The sequence below is a fragment of the Xyrauchen texanus genome, chromosome 27 (assembly GCF_025860055.1).
Source record: "Xyrauchen texanus isolate HMW12.3.18 chromosome 27, RBS_HiC_50CHRs, whole genome shotgun sequence".
NCBI lineage: Eukaryota > Metazoa > Chordata > Actinopteri > Cypriniformes > Catostomidae > Xyrauchen > Xyrauchen texanus.
In genome coordinates this window covers 2,190,389-2,211,579 of record NC_068302.1, presented here as the reverse complement: position 1 = coordinate 2,211,579, position 21,191 = coordinate 2,190,389, and the positions used below count along the sequence as shown (strand labels likewise).

Here is a 21,191-nt window from a genome sequence, read left to right as displayed (position 1 = left end):
CCCTCATTAGAGAATTTAAATACACAATTTCATGTAGCATTAATAGTCATGTTTCAATCCAAGTATTTCATTTATGCAAAATATCAGGATATTGCAAAAACTCTTTGCAAATAAGGCAGTGTTTCATCCCACGTGTTCACAATCATCACTTTTCATTTAATTGCAAAATATGTATAAAAGTATGAAGAAATATTTACATAGTTTGAGAGTGTTGGGAATATCAGTTCAATATGAGTGGGTAGAGAGCTCATTGTTGATAACAGAGACTTCTCTGATTGATGGATTATGGGTAGTGTAGTTTCACACCAGGAATTAGACAATTAAACAGAGACCCATGGCTTCAACAGAAGCATTTATCATCTTTTAAGAACCTCAGCTCGTGGTAGGACTGTGTTGACAGTTTTATAGCAGAGGTTTTCAAACTGGGTGCCGAGGGGGAACTTGGGGGTTCGTGGAACATTTGAAAGAAAAAAGAAAATTTTACAAAATGTACATTTTGAGCAGTCAGCGTAAATTTGTTAACATCATTTTTTAATGCAGTGAACACATTTTCAGAATCTGACTTTATTATTTTCCAGATAATATTTTAATTGAATTAGATCATTTGGATTAAATACAATTACAATATATCATTAATTTAGCAAACAACATGTTATCTTTTTAATATCACATTTTACTCACACTTTATGCATGAAAACATAGTTGCCTTTATTTCAGCAAGGATGGCCCTAACTTGGAATCAACAGTTTGAAATCCCCGTCATACGTTATTTCTAGGAGGACACAGTTGGTATTTGTATTTCTGGATGGACTGTTAAGCTCTGCTTTTATTAAAAGTTGAATTGAAAAATCAATATGGAACTTTAATGACTTTAATGAAAGTGTGCACATTTGAGCTTGCATGAACTAAACCGGCTGATTGTTTTATCCAGCATGATTTGACAATGTTCCAGAGAGCATCTGGTGTGAACATCTGATCGTATGTAATGGGGATGTCCCATGATCAGTTTCATTTGAATGATTTTGATTTGATTGAATTTGTAATTTGCCATGCATCTTCTTTGATTCAAGTGCTTCTATAATCCTTCAAATATTGAATCGACAAATCAGTGAAAATGGCCTGTTGATGCCAATCGAATTTTGCCAGCCAATATCCTGCATTGTGATAGGCCGATCATTATAATATTTGGCATTCACTTACAGGTCGCCAAAATTAGACATTTTACCACATTTTGTGAGAATTGGCCAGAAGCTGATTTACATTTTGCTATTAATTTCAGAACTGTAAAAGGGATAGAATAAAAATGTGTGTTTCCTCAAATTAATCAGTCACATGGATTTCCATTTCAGCAAGAAAAATTCTCTACGTCTTTCAAGTCGTCATTTTTATTTTTAATTTCAAAGCAGCTTTACAGAAAATGATGCATATGAAAATGGTATAGATGCTCCTGACAAAAATGTTTGCATTTTTTTTCATTTAATTGTTTAGAGCTAGGGATGCCGATGACATGCCGATTAATTATTCGAATGAATCACAATTAATCACATACATCATTATTTGCTTAGAAAGGCCCCCAAATAAAGATAATTCATATAAATAATCCAAAATAATTCAAATATTTATAATAATAATATGTAGGGCCTATAATTAATATATAAAACATATTTAAATTCTGTTTAAAATAAATTGCATTTTTTGTCAGAAGAATAATTGATTAGACAATACAAAAAGTGGCTTAAGAATTCAATATATAGTTTTTTTATTCTCATATCATTGAAGAAGCCTACAGTTTCCATTGAGTTACATTTTTAATTGTCGCTCTATTTACATGTGTGTGCCTCAGACAGATGTATTTGGAGTGTCTCACTGGTATTCAGCATCATAAACGCTGCATACGAACACATCAGGGATCATCATTGCGTTCCTTTTTTAATGTGCTATTAGTTATATCATTAATCACACTAAATTAATGCGTTAAATCAACAGCCCTATCTAGAACATACACTCACCTAAAGGATTATTAGGAACACCTGTTCAATTTCTCATTAATGCAATTATCTAATCAATCAATCACATGGCAGTTGCTTCAATGCATTTAGGGGTGTGGTCCTGGTCAAGACAATCTCCTGAACTCCAAACTGAATGTCAGAATGGGAAAGAAAGGTGATTTAAGCAATTTTGAGCGTGGCATGGTTGTTGGTGCCAGACGGGCCGGTCTGAGTATTTCACAATCTGCTCAGTTACTGGGATTTTCACACACAACCATTTCTAGGGTTTACAAAGAATGGTGTGAAAAGGGAAAAACATCCAGTATGCGGCAGTCCTGTGGGCTGAAAATGCCTTGTTGATGCTAGAGGTCAGAGGAGAATGGGCCGACTGATTCAAGCTGATAGAAGAGCAACTTTGCCTGAAATAACCACTCGTTACAACCGAGGTATGCAGCAAAGCATTTGTGAAGCCACAACACGCACAACCTTGAGGTGGATGGGCTACAACAGCAGAAGACCCCACCGGGTACCACTCATCTCCACTACAAATAGAAAAAAAAGGCTACAATTTGCAAGAGCTCACCAAAATTGGACAGTTGAAGACTGGAAAAATGTTGCCTGGTCTGATGAGTCTCGATTTCTGTTGAGACATTCAGATGGTAGAGTCAGAATTTGGCGTAAACAGAATGAGAACATGGATCCATCATGCCTTGTTACCACTGTGCAGGCTGGTGGTGGTGGTGTAATGGTGTGGGGGATGTTTTCTTGGCACACTTTAGGCCCCTTAGTGCCAATTGGGAATCGTTTAAATGCCACGGCCTACCTGAGCATTGTTTCTGACCATGTCCATCCCTTTATGGCCACCATGTACCCATCCTCTGATGGCTACTTCCAGCAGGATATTGCACCATGTCACAAAGCTCGAATCATTTCAAATTAGTTTCTTGAACATGACAATGAGTTCACTGTACTAAAATGGCCCCCACAGTCACCAGATCTCAACCCAATAGAGCATCTTTGGGATGTGGTGGAACGGGAGCTTTGTGCCCTGGATGTGCATCCCACAAATCTCCATCAACTGCAAGATGCTATCCTATCAATATGGGCCAACATTTCTAAAGAATGCTTTCAGCACCTTGTTGAATCAATGCCACGTAGAATTAAGGCAGTTCTGAAGGCGAAAGGGGGTCAAACACAGTATTAGTATGGTGTTCCTAATAATACTTTAGGTGAGTGTATGTGCCAATTAATTTTTTGGGTGTGGCCCATTATTGACTATTAATTGGCCAAACTTGACAAAACCTGGTACACATGGAAACCAGAACATTCTGAGGGCACATGCCAAATTTCATACATTTCCAAATCTAGGGGGTGCTATAACTTAAAGAAATCCAAATTGTGTCACAGTAATGGAAGCAGTTGAAATTCGACACCAAAACAACTGTCCACAGATCAATTGTGTGGAATTTGACTACTTTGGTCATGTTTTCTTCACATGTTCTTCAGTCCTGATAAATTGACCTAGAAATTGTTGACAATCTTAAATATTTCTTATTTGTTTTGTCATACCATTTCTTTGTTTGACATTTTATGTGTGTGTGTATCTATATATATATATATATATATATATACATACCAACAGTGCAGAGCAACAGCAGCACACAGCACACGACGATGGACACAATGATGGCCAGTTCACTGCCTCCGCCCATCTGCACCATCGCTATGACCTTCTGTAAATGTCCCACTTTTACCTGAAACACAACTCGATTATAGCTTATGTCTTCCTATATAACAAACATCATATATAAAAAGAAAATCATTTAGATTCTACAAACACATACAATCCTCTCTCATCCTCCCTTGAAAGGACTCTCCATGAAAGAATGTGTGATAAATGTTCTGGATGTTTCTTTTGACCTGTGACACAATTACACCTTAGACTTAATGCTGCGAGGAAGTATTTCAGCGGAATCAGTCCGATTTTCCACTGTTTGTTGACTCTGTTGAGATGTTCAGAGGTTTCTCTGCTCCATTAGAGCTCATGCCATCAGGTGGCACTGACCAGCAGACTGAACGATGTTAAAAATAGATGTTTGTCTTTCATAATGAGACTAAACAAAGAAAGGAGGAATTCCAGACATGAATACACACACGCTGATATCAGGGCAGTGCAGATGTGGCGGGCACATGATTAACATTTGTTTTCATGTTAGATGTTGAACTCATCCATCACGCCAAAGAAAGTTCCAGTGGAGAGAACAGGATACAGATACAGAAGAGATAAAATATCAGTGATGAGCGATGTCTTTAAATCAGTTCGCTGTTACGCTGGTAGCGTGCTGTCCTCTGTGATTAACATGAGATAAGGGTGGAGTGTGTTTTGTGTGGACATTTCTAGATGCAGCAACAGCACATAGAGGGATTGTTCTTGTGGGAAGTTGTGTAAATGTAGTCTAAACCTCTGTCCTACTTACCAAATGTGCACCCAGTTCCTTAAAAGGGTAATTTTCGCATTCCCCCTGTGGCCCACTTTTCATGTTAGAATAGTTTTTTTTTTTTGTGCCAAAAATAGTAAAAATGCAGTTTTTCATGACTATTTTACCCCCTCTCTCTGACCCTTACAATTAAACAGGCTGTTTTTACAGCTGTACCTTTTAAGAGCAACAGTTAAATCAGACTGAATTGATCAGGGATCTTATTAAAAACAAACTACAGCCACTCATAAAGAGCACACTTTTCTGGTTCCGGAAGTAAAAATCCTAAAGATAACTCATAAACTTTTAAAGACAGACCTACCGTGAGCTCTGAGGTTGTTAATTGATGGTATATATTCATTGTTTAAAAGTCATGTTTAATTGCAGAATTCCTGCTAAAGAACTACACTACCCATGATCCTGAAGGGAAACGATCCACCAATCAGAGAATCGCGGTGAACAACGCATGACAAACAAGCTCTGCAGTGACCTCCCACACCCAAACTACTAATTATATCTCAATTATTTATTATTTTACCAATTTTTCCATCATTTGTTATTTGATTACATCATTCGCAATGCTTCATGGGATTGTAGTTCATTCCCTCATTAAAGACGATAAGTAGTATCTTGTATCTTTGTCTGATTTTAAAATAGTTTTTTGCTTCAAATTAAACTTTGTAATGTTGTGGTTCCCATCTGAGCTGTTTTATGATGGATTTTATGAAATCCCAATGGAAAAAAGTTCTAGGAAAAACACTTCCGGAACCAGGAAGGCTGAAAAAGTGGGCGGGCACAGTAAGTACTCTCTAAGAGTTTTAACCATGTAAATGTGGGCGATCATGTGTTTATGTATATATCTGTCTGACATCAAAAAGTTCAGAATGAGTCATTGTTGCAGTTTAGTTTCAGTTCAAATGACCCTCTCTGATTGATTGTTGGGTCATTATTTTAGCGATTCAAATAGAAATTTGAAGTGAAACTGAAAGAACTGAATGTGACATAAAGTCTGGTTCACAGGAAGAGACTGTCTGACTGACATGTGAAGCGAATAACCCAAGGATGCTGTGTTTTTACATGTTGTTTAAGGTCGAGGTTTATCTGAATGATAACTGATGCCACAATAAAAGACCTTGGAAACTCTCAGTTCAAATAATGGTGCAGAAGTTTTAGTCCGAGAATGAAAAAAGGTTTGCTACTAAGTGAATAAACAAAACTCTGAAGAGATTAAAAATGTATATCATTAACCTGGCAAACTTTGGTAAATCCAGTTATTATTTAATTCATCCTCAAAAGCACTAAAAGATTCAGTAAGTGATATTTTAATGGAAAGGTATGCAAAAGTCTGTGACAGCTCTAAATTCTGTAAATAGCAAATAAAAATGTGTCCGCGGACAATGACACGGTGTAAGCTCATAAAAGGCATAATAATAAACTGATCGACAGGGTAAATTTTTCACGTGGCACCTTTACCAGAGTTCTTACCGGCTTATCCAATGTGCGCACATGTTGAGTTCATTTCTCTTCATGGTTTTACGTCAAAAGCAGAGAATAACGTGATTATTTCAAATCTCGTGTAAACACTTTTCTTGCTTTGTCAGATTTTTTAAATAAGCTGATTTTTGGGAGTAATCGGCATATTGTTGTGCATGTAAACGGGCTCATTAAGGCTTGCTGCCATTTTTAAGTCATGTTGTTCATAACAGTTGTCTGTTGAGGGTGCTATTTTTCTGCTGTCGGTTGCGTAAGGAGCCTTTACATTAGAGCTTATATTTACATTTGCATTTAGTCTTTTAGCAGAAGCTTTTATCCAAATCGACTTACAAATTAGGAACATAGCAAATTGCTTACTAGATCGAGAAAATGTCTTCCAGTTTTGTGTCAGTGCACAGTCTGTGGGAGGTCCGTGGGACCTGAGACTACTCATGGGTGAATGTGTGTAACTCACAGTGACGGGCAGATCTCCAGTGCTGGCGCTCAGTGATCTGTTAATGGTGCAGTGGAAGAGCTGGTCATTATGGAATGTTATGTCACAGAGATCTTGGCCTATCTTCACCGAGTACTCCTCTGGTGTCAAATCCAACTCGCTCGGCCCTTTCTGATCCACAAACAAAGAAAATACAATTACCCTTTCACTTGCAAATACACAAGCACACAAATCAGTTATAAACACATAGAGCAGAAACATCCTTTTGCATATCCTTAAATCCAGTATGCAAAAGTAAACTTCTTTGTGATGTGCACACCTCACTGGAATTCAAACTTCCTTCCTTCCTCCCTGTATTCTTTAGGAGAGAATGAAAATAACACTCCTTCAATCTTCTGCGCATGCTAGGAACTTCCTGTCTGCCACACAACACTGGACTTCACGTCCGCATCCGTGTGTGTCGGGGCTGGGGAGGAACTAATGATTGGTCCTTTGACATGTTATCTGTTAGCCAATCAACTTGTGTGCTCTTTGTCTAACATTTAAATTGCTCAGTTGTTTGCAGCTAATATATTTTCACTGCATCTTGCAAAAGTTTACAAAACTTTTTCTCTGAAACCTTCCTCCTCTCCAGCATCACCTGTCTATATCTGCTTCAAGTGGATTGTATGTATGTCTAATTGTGCAGAAGAAGTGTAGCACATCTAGTCCACCAAGACCAAATCCTGTCAACTTGCTATAATAACACACTACATTTATTCTGAGAGTCGTCATAACAGAACTGTTGTTAAACTACTTTAAATTGTTAACAGCTTATAGCTTGGGAAGTTTCAGTGAGTGTTTATTCGGTTACTGTGGCAGGATGGAGGGCGGATCCGGGTCATGATTCCTCAACTAATCAGTCTAATCAAGTCTCAGAGAGGGATAAAGGCCGACTGGAGACGACAGTGCGACAGAGAGAGAGAGAGATTTACGGACAGCTGTCCGACACCTTTGTGTGTTTGTATTTTTGTTTCAGTTTATTATTAAAATGTTATTTATATTGTCAAGGCGGTTCTCGCCTCCTCCTTTACATTAATCCCTTTACAGTTACGTATAATTTCCTTTGTCTTGTTTTCTAGTAAAAATGTCTTAACATCCGTAAAACAAGACACATTTACTTGAGAACCAAAATTGTGTAGGCACACAGATATTAAGACTTGTTTTCAGACAATATATCTTGATTACGATCAGCACTCCCTCACATTGATGATGAGTATGAGTGGTTCTCCTGGATGATGTTTAATGAGTTTCTCTTTGTTTGCTGTATAAAACTGCGGATCTTCCACATAGTCGAACCGGAAGTGATCGGCGTGAGGCTCCTCATCTTCCTCCAGCACTTGTCCCGATGAAGATGAGCCATCACCTCTATAGAGCACATCATTGAGGTAGAAGTGAGCTATGGTCTGCTGGGACTGGCTGGCAGCAGGAGACTCACACACGATCCGAGTCAATGACTTACAAGAGCAGTTCTGCAGCACACATGACAAACAACAACAGCAAGACTCAATGCACAAACAAGTGAAATAAAAACACTTTGATTTCATATAGATAAAAACAAGTGACTGTACCGTCTGTCCAATTCCAGACAACTCCATCATGACAGACTGCACCAGGTTAAAACCATGTCCAGTGACTGAGATACTGCGACCACCACTACAACACACACACAGCAGATGAGTACGCTAATACCTTTTCCCACAACTTGACCTTCTATTTACAGTGTAGCTACAATTTTTGCATCTCTTTCTTGAATCATGAATTGATCACACGGCCTAAGGATATGACATTTATACACAAAATTGCATTTAAAATGCCATTTCTACACACAAATAAGATAAGAAGTGCTGTCATAGCTGATGTATAAACACCTTTGCAATATAAACACCTTACAGAACTCCAATGCAAGCCGGAATTGAAGTTCAACTATTTGTGTAGACTCTTTCTTTTCACATTATAATTGTAAGCATGTACAGTATATGAACGCCTTACGAAACTCAAATGCAATCCAGAGGTGGAGTTCAGCTGTTTCTGGAGACTCTACAGCCTCTTTTTACTCACATTATAACTTAATTTCAACACAAATCAATATTTGCTTCCATTTATTTATTTATTTTGCAAGTAGCCATGTAACAAGTGACTTCTTGCTAAATAAAAATCAATCTTTATTGTAAAATAAACCCATTCAGGGTGAAGCAAAACAAGTCCTGATCTGTCGGTTGACTATATTATCTCTTATTATTCCAGAGATGATAACTGGGTGTCACTCACTGATTTAATGTGCAGATAACATTGTGTTAGTATTCCTTTGCGAACATTTTGTATGTGGCCTTTTTGAATAGGGTGAAGTTAAAATATGCAAACATTTTTGCTTGACTATTCTTTGTTTTCGCTTTATTGTCTTACCTGAGGAAGCTTTTGTTAGGTTTAATGTTGTTGATTATAGGGTTTTTCTCGTATGTAAATGTAAAGTTTGGTGAACCGCTATGGCACGGCCTTCCATCAAAAACCACACACACCGACACACTCTCTGAGACAGCGGGCACCACTGGGGGCATCACACACTTGATGAGATCACTGGACTGCCTGCAAAATCATACAGGAAACACTGTTGTCATACTGCTGAACAGATATACAAAATGTGAAATCCATTTGCAGCACCATACAGAAACACTCACATGAAGATGGTGCAGTTTTGGGTATTGTTGACCTTAACGTTAATTACAGATCCAGCATCCAGAAATGTGCCCCGTATGGTAAGTCTGGTTCCTCCGGCAAGGGGACCCTGCTTGGGTGTGAACTCTAGAAGTGTAGGCTCCTGTGCCGTGGGAGAAAGAAAACGTCCATGAGCACTTTAAAGTCAACATGAAAGGACATTCACAATCCATTTTACTTCTGGAATGACATATTTCCAGAAAAACTAAACGGCGAGCTATATCTGTGGGGAATCGATTGATTTTTTAAAATTGTGTTAAAATATAAGAGGTCTTGGTGACATCAATTGAAAACTTGTTTGAATGGCGGAGCAAGTTATAACATTTTGAAAGTAAAGTGTCAAGCTTTTTTTAAACATGTTAGCTGGTTTCTAGTTGGTCCCAGATGGTGGTGACTTGGTTGAGTTAGTAGAGTATCTTGGTCAAGCTGGTAGAAAATTCTAGATCAGCAATAAACCACGTTAATCACTTAAACCAGCTTAAACAGCTAGAAACGAGTAAAAAGTTCCAAAAAACAAACTTCTCCACCTTAAGCTGATATGACCTTTTTCCAGCAGGTTTCCCCTTGACCAAGAGGGTCTTCTAGCTTTGCCAATCCTCCACCAGCTTTGCTTAGCCAGAAATCAACTCCCATGTTTCAGTAGGCCACTTCACCAAAATTATTTACCAACCCGGGCAGTTAAACACTAGCAGGTAGTCCATTTGTTTAACTACCTAAACTAGTCTGGAACATCTAGAAACCAGTACCATGTTCTAAAAACCAGCTTTTCCACCATCACCCAGTTTGACCTGTTTTTTTTTCCAGCAGGTTTTTACCATGAGCAAGATAGTCTACTAGCTATGCCAGGTCTCCATGAGCTAGAAGTCCAGCTCGCTAACCACTCAAACCAGCTTAGACAAGCTAAAAACCAGAACCATGTTCTTAAAACGAGCTTGACCACCATCAATTTTTTTACAGTATGGTCCACTAGCTTTGCCAGGTTTCCACCAGGTAGTACACTGCAAAAAATGATTTTCTAGACAAGTATTTTTGTCTTGTATTACTGTCAAATTATCTAAACTTTCTTAAAACACGATTTATTTACTTGTCAAGCAAAATGGGATAAGATATTAAGTCTTGTTTTAAGATAAATCTAACTAAATTTAGTGAACTTTAGACTCAAAACAAGAAAAAAAATCTGCCAATGGGATAAGCAAAATAAACTTGTTTTCCTTTTAAATTAAGTTTATTTTGCTTACCACATTGGCAGATTTTTTTTCTTGTTTTGAGTCTAAAGTTCACTAAATTTAGTCAGATTTATCTTAAAACAAGACTTAATATCTTATCCCATTTTGCTTGACAAGTAAATAAATCGTGTTTTAAGAAAGTTTAGATAATTTGACAGGAATACAAGACAAAAATACTTGTCTAGAAAATCATTTTTTGCAGTGTATCCACCTAAACCATCCTAGACCAGCAAGAAACCATCTACCATGTTCTTAACAACCGCTTACTCCTTAAGCTGGTAAGACCTGGTTATGACCAAAATGGTTTACCAACCCAGAAAGGTAATTAAAAGCTGGTAGTCTATTAGGTTATAGACACCTAAACCAGATTTGACCCGCTAGAAATCAACTGCCATTTTCTACAAACCCATTTAATCAGTTTTAAGTGCCAAAATCAGTTTTAAGTGCATTTTTCAAAATACCAAATTCAGTAAAGTATAGGCAACATTTTAGTATTCAGAAAGTCTCAAACTGTGTTACAACACACAGAAAACTGTCTGTGTGTGTGTTTATAGCATAATGATCAAATAAAAAGATAAAGTATCATAAACAGTTTAAACTAAGCTGTCACTCAACAGTAAAGCAGCATGTTGAGTGAATTACAGCGCTACAGATTTGCAAATATTCCACACTTTCATTTGAGTTTGCTCTGTGACATTCCTAACACCCTCCACAGAAACACACACACACGCACGCACACACACACACACACACACACACACACACACACACACGCACGCACGAACGCTCAAGCACACACACAAACGACATGACATCAAATCCTGTGTGTGTGTGTGTGTGTGTGTCTGTGTGTGTGTGGGGAGGTTAGAGTAGCTGAGGGTCAAGGAGAGGATATTAAAATGCGTGTGTGTGTGTGTGTGTGTGTGTGTGTGTGTGTGTGTGTGTGTGTGTGTGTGTGTGTGTGTGTGTGTGTGAGTGTAGGGCAGATGTTTCCTGCACTGTGGGAGTGGGTTGAAAGTTTGAGGAAGGAGGTTTTGGAGGAGTCCACATCCACATCTCCTCCTCCTAAAGAAATAATCATTCCTCTCTCTCTTTCTGAGCCCCTTTTCATGTCCAAAATCTGTCCTCAGCAGTTCTGAGACTTTGGTGGGTTTGAGAGCTTTGTGTTGTGTTTGATCACAGGCATGACCCATGATGCACTTCACACTCCTTCTGGCCAAGGAATTTCCATGATTTATCACGTAATATTTCAGTCATTTGTGGGATAAGAATTATTGCATATGAATTCTTTACAAGAATTTTTTTAAATAAAATAATAAATAATTAGAAATTTCTGTGACTTTTTAAGTCACGTTGGACCTGAAAAAACACGCATCTCAAAACTGAACTGTCCACTCAACAACCGGAGCATGCGCCACTGGATCCCATGATAAGAAAACTGTAAATGTCCACGTTCGCTAACAAAATTCCATGCAAGTCCAATTCAAATATGGAACAGTTCACTAACAGCTGCGTAATGACAGAATTCTATTTATGGAGCTAAAGGTGACTAATTGTGTTATTTTCCATTCATTTTTTAAGATTGTTTATGAGAAAAATACTTTTTCCATGCTCTTGAAAGTGGAATTTTTGGTGATATGAACCCTAATAAGTGTTTTGTAAGACACTCTTTAGAGCTAAAAGTCTCATTATTGTTAAAATGAGTCATTAGTACCAAATCACACTGCATTCCCTCACAGACACATAAAACACAAGTTATTCTTAAATCTGGACATTACATGACAACATCGGTTCAGAAATGCCCTTTCCTCTCAGAAGAAGCTGGATTCATAAGGTCACAGTGATCTACAGTGTGTGATGTCATTTCTGATAATCAGACACCTCAGTTGCCACATGCACCAACAAACAGCATTTGGTGAGAACTCTATAAATGTTCATGTGTAAATATCATTCAGCACATTGTCAGGCTGATGTGAGGGGGTCTGAAGCCCAGTAATGGGTGTGATGGAAAAATAAATCATGAAGATAAAACTAGACATTCCAACAGACTAAAAATGGACTGCAGGTCAAGTAGAGAATAGTCTGTACTTACCACAAAGTCAAATATTTCCTTTGAAACGCCCACCGTGTTACCATCTACAGTCACTGTAACATGATCACTGATCTTCTCCCATGATGCACCAGTCTCACAAACCAACCTATTAGAACACACAAACACACATCTAAGATTAACGGTTTAGTAAATAGTGTTTATCACAAGGGAAATGTTAGAAAATCTCATTAAGTGCTTTAACTAAACCTGTAGGCAACTATATTGTGCTTTTGTACTTAAAGAGCTGCTGTTTTACAGACCATCATATAGCCGAGTCTCTCTTCCAGAATGACACATGCAATGTCATTTTATGTCATGAATCACCGGTGTTTTTGGAATCACAGTGGTAAAAAACTATCATCAGAACAAAACATGACAGACAGCAGAGATGATTCTGTATTATAAGGGGCGGTTGGCAACCCTAGACACTACAGCGCTCCTCGCTGGAAAAGTAGCTGAACTGTAATAATACTGAAAAATGAAGTTAAGTTAGAAGCATCACTATTTTAGTTAGTTTCTCCCCAACACTGTAGTGTACGTACCTGACTGAAACAGTGTAGAATTTGGGCAGTATTTTACAGGGTACTTCCCCAATGGACACGTTCACATGATCAGCACTGTGTCCAAGATTCCTGCCCTGTACTGTGATCAGAGTTCCTCCCGTCAACGGCCCTCTGAGCGGCTCAATCTACAGCCACAGAAAAAGAGATCAAACGCGTTAAACGATTGAGCATGATTTAGTTAAACAGACAAGATGACATTCAGAACAGGTTCAGAACTAGAGGAAGTCCGATATATCTTGCTCCTTGGAACTATCGGTTATATTATTTTCCTTCTTTCTCTGTGTTCCTCTACATTCTGCAGTATAACAGATGTCTCATGGGGATCTGCTGTGTTTAAATCTATTATCATTGACAATATTCATTGTATATTTAGTATATTTCATTTTTCCAACCAGATTAAGTTTTTAATTGTTATTTACAACATATAAATATATATAGAAAATCCTTCAACTAGTGAATACTACTGTTTATTACTGACCAAATCACTGCTGACTTCTGGATAAAGCTGTTGTGCGTTCAGAAAAATCTAATCGATTTGGCTAATAGGTTATCTATGGTATTTTTGAACTGCCCCCATAACACAACAGTGCATGTAATTATCACAGTATACCGTACAACCAAATACTGGTACATGTCACAGAGATACAACACACTGAAGCATTCTAGTGCTTTTATACACTCTTATCCAATCTAATCAGATTAGCGCTAGATGACAGGAACTAACTGATGTTAATGTGCAGCATATACGACACAGTCAAGTTTTCACCAGAACTTTACCACCAGCTCATATGCGGTAAAACTAAGCTCATCACATAGTTTATTTTTCAATCCTGGCGGTACGGTTAACATAGACCTAACATTGTTAAAATGTTTACATGTTCATTATGGTTTAATGCTTGAGTTACTCGTGGTCACATGCACAAGTTCAGACTGAGTGACTCATAAACAATATATCTGCCTAAACACACTCACATCATGTTCCTAGTGCATACCTATATCATTAAACACATACATATGCCATTTAAACTAGAAAAAACTATCCAATGTGTCTCGCCTGATTACTTGTGATCAGATCACCTGATATAGATGATATCAGCCTGCAAAAACTGAGCCTCAGATCTTCAGTTATAAAGAAATATGGAAAGAGCATTGAAAAGTTTACATGCATAAACATAGCACTGCATATCAAGGATGCCATTTTTAAAACCTCAAAAGTGTAGTGTAAAAAAAAAACAACATCTGCCAAATTAAAACCTGTAAAACACACACACCCTCTGAAGTCCTGCAAACACACTCCCGAGCTGATAATTATCACTCTGTGTGTAATGAGTTCAGTTTGGTTCCCATTGCAAATCATTTACACCCCGAACTGATGTGAGAACGTGTGAATGGAGGACAGAAATCACAGGTTGCTTTTTAAACACAATCTATTTCAGAAGATAAGCTTCTTGTAATTCAAGGACGTTCACTGTTACAGCCTAGAAGATTTGCCTAGACAGGTCCGACTCTATCACCAAAAGCATTGAACAATTGGCACCTATTTATCTAAAAAAAAATCTGTCATCATTTACTTTCCCTCATGTTGTTTAAAACCCATATAACATTCTATGCACTGAAAGTGAATCGTGACTGAGGCTGTTTCCTGGTACAAAGACAAACAGGTTTGGACAACCTGGTCCCTCAGAATCATGTTACTATACCTACATTTCTGCTAAATGATTTTTACGAGGCTCGTTGAACACCAGAGGCGCAACAACAACAACAATGACTTGAATTCACTTTCACACAAATCAAGAATAAAACTATTCACCTGTTCCTCACACAATGTTATCTTATGACATCTGAACACGTTTGCTATAGCGCATGACTCTCAACTACATTTACAAGCTTGTTTAAGTGTGATTGAATTGTGCAGTAGCTCAGCTGATAGGGCGTTGCACTTGTGATGTAAAGGAGCGGGAATGAGTCCTGAAGAGCACACGAGTCCACACGTGAGCTAAAAGTGTCCTAAAGCAACACTAAATGATGTGGTTTCTTCAATAATTGCATCTTTAATATCACAATTATGTTTAGGTTTAAGGGTTAGGGTAGGGAGGTCGGATTTGTTGATTTAAAACTTGACTGACTATTGAATCAAAAATAACTGACTATGATGACAAACATCATCTGTTTGGAAGAACATTTAACTCGCTCTTAGTGCCACACAGTGGACATTTCACCTCAGAAATTGTGAATGGGTCTGGAACTGCACGAGGAAAAAGTAGTAGTGACAGAATTGTTATTTTTGAGTGCAGTATCCCTTTAAGACAATAAATAGTGTCCAATTAGATTTTCTGTTGACTTTAATGTTTACACTACACGATTTTAAGCCCAATTTTCGCTCGCTGACAGTTTTGTGGAGATTGCTGACAAAAGCCTGAAATCGTGGGCAAAGCGTAACGCACTCCTGTGAGCGCCGATCACAATGTATGAACGCGTCACAGATGTCAGCGAGATATCTAGCATTGTAAATATCTGGACCAGTCAGCGACTCCAAATCGTGCAATGTGAAATATGTTTTGACTGAATACAACAACAGTGTTGACCTACAGCCAATGAGAGAGCAAGAAACAGGGCACGAGATTTACAGTGGGAGAAGTCCTGATGTACCAGCAACAGAACATCAACTAGCATGGCTGCAGTATCAAGAAACTTTAATTGGACCGAAGAAATGTGGAAACAGTTAGTGGAACATTGGCAGGAGCACCAGTGCCTATTTGATGTGTCCTCTGAACTGTTCCACAACCGGGTGGAGAAAGAGAAGAGTTGGAGAGAAATCGCCAGTTCTCTTGGACAGTCAGGTCAGCAAATAGGAAGATTTTTCAGGAGGAGGTGATTTTTCATATTGTAACTAATAAAATATATTATTAAAAACATACTCATCATACTCTGAAATGCATAACATACAGTATGATCATGCATTTGTTTTCGTATCTCGTATCACTTCTCGCGTGTACTCTGTTGGGAAACGTAATTTGGAGTCCAGGCAGAGTCGTAGGTGATTCGTCAATAGTGAAGTGTTTTGTAATGTGTTCACCACTGTCGCCGATTTGTCATGTAATTTGAAAACGCTACGACTTCAGTGACAAGACAGACAGTTGTGTGATATGAACAGTACCACGATACAACATCTTTGAAAGTCGTGTAGTGTGTAGAAGGCATCAGTTTACTGGTTAGTTCAGCAGCCTTTTTAATTATAATGTTTTCCCCCAATCTTTCTTGAACACATGCACATTTAAGAGACCCTTGCTCTAAATGTGAGGTCACAGCCACAGTCTGCATATGCAGCAGAAACTCCTCAGAATGGAGAACATGAAACAAAAACAGGAAGCCAGCCAACACAAACAAAGCCATCCACTCCTGCTCTGTCTGTTGTTTTGCTTCTCTTTTCTCCATACTGTTTCCTCACACCTACATGATCCATTAACTGCAGCACACACACACACACACACACACACACACCACTCCCCCTGTCTTGTGTCTTTGGGGGAATGTGGGTTGAAAGCATTATAGTTGATTCACTCATTCTGTTGTGTAAAAACCGTGTTCTCAATTCCAGTCCAGCACATTTTGGATGTGTCTTATTGAACACACCCCGTTCAGCTCATGAAGGCTTTGCTAACAAGCTGATGAGTTAATTCAGCTTTAGTGATACCCCACATCGGACAAGTGTTGTAATGCAACATTCAAAGTTTAATCCATTTGAACTCTGACCCCACTGCTGTAAATTATAAATAAATGTGTACATTTTATAATACATGTATAATTAATTCACTAAAAATGAATGTAGGTAACATAGCCCACTGCCTAGAACACTTGCTCTTTGAATAATATGATGAAATATGTTTGAGTTTGATGTTTTGAGACATCTCTGTCTTTTGATTTCAAATTTTGTATCTTGGCAAATTTGAGCACAGTTTGAGAAATGTTTTATTATGGGTTTGTATGTTTGTGTTTTTGTTGTCTTACCTTCTGTATGTGAGGCTGTGGGCAGTTTGTAGTGATGGACTGGCAGTAGACTCGTGGGCGGCAGTTGTTGTCACACCAGGCGCAATGATGACCTTGAGCCTCACGACCCCAACACTGAGAGCAATCACTCTCCCCTGCACTGCAGCTGTACACTTCCACTGCACGTGCACACACACACACACACACACACACGCACACACACACACACACACACACACACACACACACACACACACACACACACACACACACACATTAATAATCTGTTCACATATACAACACTCCAAGATAATAGACCCAAGTTAGACTTTATCCCTTTAATATTTTTGTGGTGTTTGCTCAGTCATTATTGCTATTGCTTAGAATTACAGTTAGTGATTTGAACAAAACCATATCCATAAATATTCAACTTCAGCACATAACTCATCCCAGACCGTTTGTGCTAAAACCGTTCATGTACAGACACGAATGCTACCTTAAATTATGCAGACTGTTGAGGACTGATGTGGTATTATATCAGACTTAAAAGCTTGGCAGACGATACAATTGGTAAAAAAAACAGTCAATAATGGAGGAACCCGAGACATATCAACAAACCAGATGTCAGACTGGGCTCTTTTGACTTGAGGAAGTAAGCAACACCCTAGCAACCACCCAGAATACCCTAACAAACACAAATAAACACATTAACAACCACTCAGAACACCTTAGCAACCACATAGAAATGTACTAACAACCACAAAGAATACCCTTGCAACCACAAAGCAATGCAATAACAACCACCTAGAATACAATAGCAACTATATTGCTACAAACTAACAATCACCCAGAACACATTAGCAACCATCCCCTAGAACCCAAATACTGTAGCAACACACTTTCAACCACCCAGAATACTTTAGCAACCACGCAGAATATACTAGCAACCACATAGCAATGCACTAACAACCACCTAGAATACCAAAGCAACTATATAGAAAAGCACTAACAACCACCCAGAATACCCTAGCAACCAAATATTGTAGCAACACACTTAAAATCACCCACAATACCTTAGCAACCACCTGGGTACCCTAGCAACAACATACTAACATCCATGCAAAACACTATAGCGACCACAGAGAATACTCTAGCAACCACAAAGAAATGCAATAACAACCACCTAGAATACAATAGCAACTATATTGCAACAAACTAACAACCACCCAGAACACATTAGCAACCATCCAGAATACCCTAGAACCCAAATACTATAGCAACACACTTACAACCACCCACAATACCTTAACAACCACCCTGGATACCCTAGCAACAACAAACTAATATCCATGCAAAACACTATAGCGACCACATAGAAAACCCTAGCAACCACATAGCAATTCATTAACACCCACACAGAACACCTTGGCAAGCACCCCGAAAACTTTAGCTCCCACACAGCAACACACCAACAACCACCCTGAATACCCTAGTAAACACATACTGCAGCAACAAACTTACAACCACCCATAATACCTTAGCAACCACTCAGCACCACTCCAACAACAACCCAGAATACCCTAGCAAACACATACTTTAGCAACACACTTACAACCACCCAAAACCTCTTAGCAACCACCTGGGACACCCTAGCAACTATAGAGCAATGCACTGACAACCAACCAGAATACCCTAGCAACCACATAAGAAAGCACTTACAACCACCCAGAACACCTTAGCAACAACTAACCACATACTGTAACAACGCACTTACAACCACCCAGATCACCATAGGAAAATGTTATTTTACTATTTTATAATTTTTTTAACATTTTATTTGTGTTCCTGTCCACATTGTAGCGAAAATAAAGTAACTGCTTCTCTGTTGGCATTTTGAAACATTAAATATCCAGTGCTGAGTAGATTACTTCTGAAATTGGGTACAGATAACATTACACAACTTAAAATGTAATTGGTCATGTAATCTTTTGTATTACAATGTTTAGGTATTCTAATCCCATTACTTTTGGATTACCCATTGCATATTTTTATGAAAATCTAATCATTAATTCTAAATGTATCAAGTATCAATTAACACTGAACATTATTAAACATAAAATCAAGTCAGTTGCTGAGTAGAAAAGGTGCTTAAAGGGTCATACACATCAATGTTACACAAGATAAAAGACAATGGAAACATACTTGTATTTTTGATATGAAAATAATTTTAGTTATTTAGGAAATTAGGAATAGAAATGGGACTTTTTATTATCCAGGTTTGAAATGAGAGACTGTCTCTAGATATGATTTAGAGATGTAAGATGTGTACTACCTCATAATTATTCATGATCAATATCAGGCCTTAACCTAAAACATGAAGCATGGGCCGAAGTGCATTTGCATGGTACAATAGCACAAAATTGCATGTGACTGACACCTTTGACATGTTTATTTGTAACATGTCTAGAATTATGGACAGGTGGACGAGGGCTTGTTTAAAGCCATTATTATTGATGAATTTTGCAAATACAAACAGTCTGGCATTTATTTGTGCATTAGTGCAAAACAGCTCAGACCGCTGCTTTAAAATGTAGGATCTTAATTACTAAATTACACACTAGTTATTGCCTTTAGCTGAATGGTGATGCAATCAAGAAAGTAATCATGATGTAATCCATAAAAAAGAAACTGTAATCTGAATATACACATTTTAAAGTGTAATGTAATACACTAACAAATAAATGATTTTTGTAATCTGATTATATAATCCAGATTACATGTAATCTGTTACTACCCAGCACTGGAGTGTAACAAAGTGTAACAATTCAGCATAATATTTAACTCTGTTTCACGTAATCCTGGGTTATTTTATTTCCAATTTCACACTTTGCTCTAGCACCGTTTCTCCAGCAGAGCTTCATAACCCAGGTGCCATCCCCCTTTCAAAAACACAACTGTGAAATGAAGTTTAACCTAGTGACCTTAAACTGAGGTTAAAAAGGACACAAACCCGGGTTAAGAGTAGTGTGAAAAGTCTTTATAAGCAGCATCCTACTGAGGATGATGAATGAGTACATGACAGAATCCACAAACCATCAAGCATGAAATTCTGTGTATTTCATCAAATCTGTGTTAAAAATACTGAACACCAGTGTTCTTCATATGAGAAATGAGCACAGAGGAAACAACTACACCTCATAAAACACCCGTCTGGTGCTACACAAAGCGTTTGGTTGAATTTATTGAAGTTAAATACTTTGCAAACTTTTTCCATTAAAGAAACAAAGTTCAGATCACAATTAAGGAGCGATTCACCCAGAAACCCAGACAAGTTCACAAGACTTGATCAAATATACCGTATAAATGAGCGTGTTTAAACCGACATTGATTTCATCCCATTAACTGATGTCACTCTGCATGGAAACACATTTACTGATATTCTTACAGACTTACATGACTGTTTTTGATATTTGAATTTCCAGTAATTTCATGCCTCATGCAAACACAGATTTCTTAAGATTACTTTTGATAGTTATTGTACTGGTGTGCATGTAAACATGCTCAATTGAAGGATAAAACAATGGAATACATTATTAATTCATTATTATTAAATACAAGTGTGAATTAATATAAATATACATAAATGTATTAGATGTAAATCGTCATGGTTACTGTTGTAACCTCCGTTCCCCGAGGGAAGGAACGAGACGTTGTGTCGAATTAAGTGACACAAGGGGTCTTCCTGGGATGCCAAACGTACCTCTGAACATGAGAAAAGGCCAATGTCAAGTTGGCAGACAGAATTTGCATGCCCCGCCCCGGACATAGGGGTATAAAGGGAAGCGTGCCGGTCAGGATTTTGCACTGAGTAGCCGGAAATAAGGTACGACCGTTTACAGTGGTAGGTCTAGTGCTGTGGCAGGAGGGACACAACATCTCATTCCTTCCCTCGGGGAACGGAGGTTACAACAGTAACCATGACGTTCCCCTTCTGTCACTCACTCAACGTTGTGTTGAATGAAGTGACACAAGGGGTCCCATATAAAAACGCCACGCACTGACCGATTACCACGCACTGTTACGTGAACTGCCGAGACAGGTGCAAGCAGGCTACTGCGTGCTAGAGGCAACTGTGTCGGCTGCAAGTAGCCCTCCCCAACGCCCCCAAAGAGGTGTC

The 21,191-nt window shown here is 38.3% G+C and overlaps 1 protein-coding gene across 1 annotated transcript in view; it reads right to left on the bottom strand.

Moving 5' to 3' along the window:
- LOC127620632 (plexin-D1-like) overlaps positions 1 to 21,191 on the bottom strand; it is a 108,533-nt gene that overhangs the window by 30,518 nt on the left and 56,824 nt on the right. Inside the window, exons 12-20 of the mRNA XM_052093822.1 lie at positions 17,036 to 17,193; positions 13,007 to 13,152; positions 12,465 to 12,570; positions 9,110 to 9,249; positions 8,838 to 9,017; positions 8,003 to 8,087; positions 7,637 to 7,903; positions 6,414 to 6,563; positions 3,625 to 3,742 (exon numbers count right to left, since the gene is read on the bottom strand). Of these exons, the coding sequence (XP_051949782.1) occupies positions 3,625 to 3,742; positions 6,414 to 6,563; positions 7,637 to 7,903; positions 8,003 to 8,087; positions 8,838 to 9,017; positions 9,110 to 9,249; positions 12,465 to 12,570; positions 13,007 to 13,152; positions 17,036 to 17,193 (1,350 nt within the window). The remainder of the gene's footprint in view (positions 1 to 3,624; positions 3,743 to 6,413; positions 6,564 to 7,636; positions 7,904 to 8,002; positions 8,088 to 8,837; positions 9,018 to 9,109; positions 9,250 to 12,464; positions 12,571 to 13,006; positions 13,153 to 17,035; positions 17,194 to 21,191) is intronic.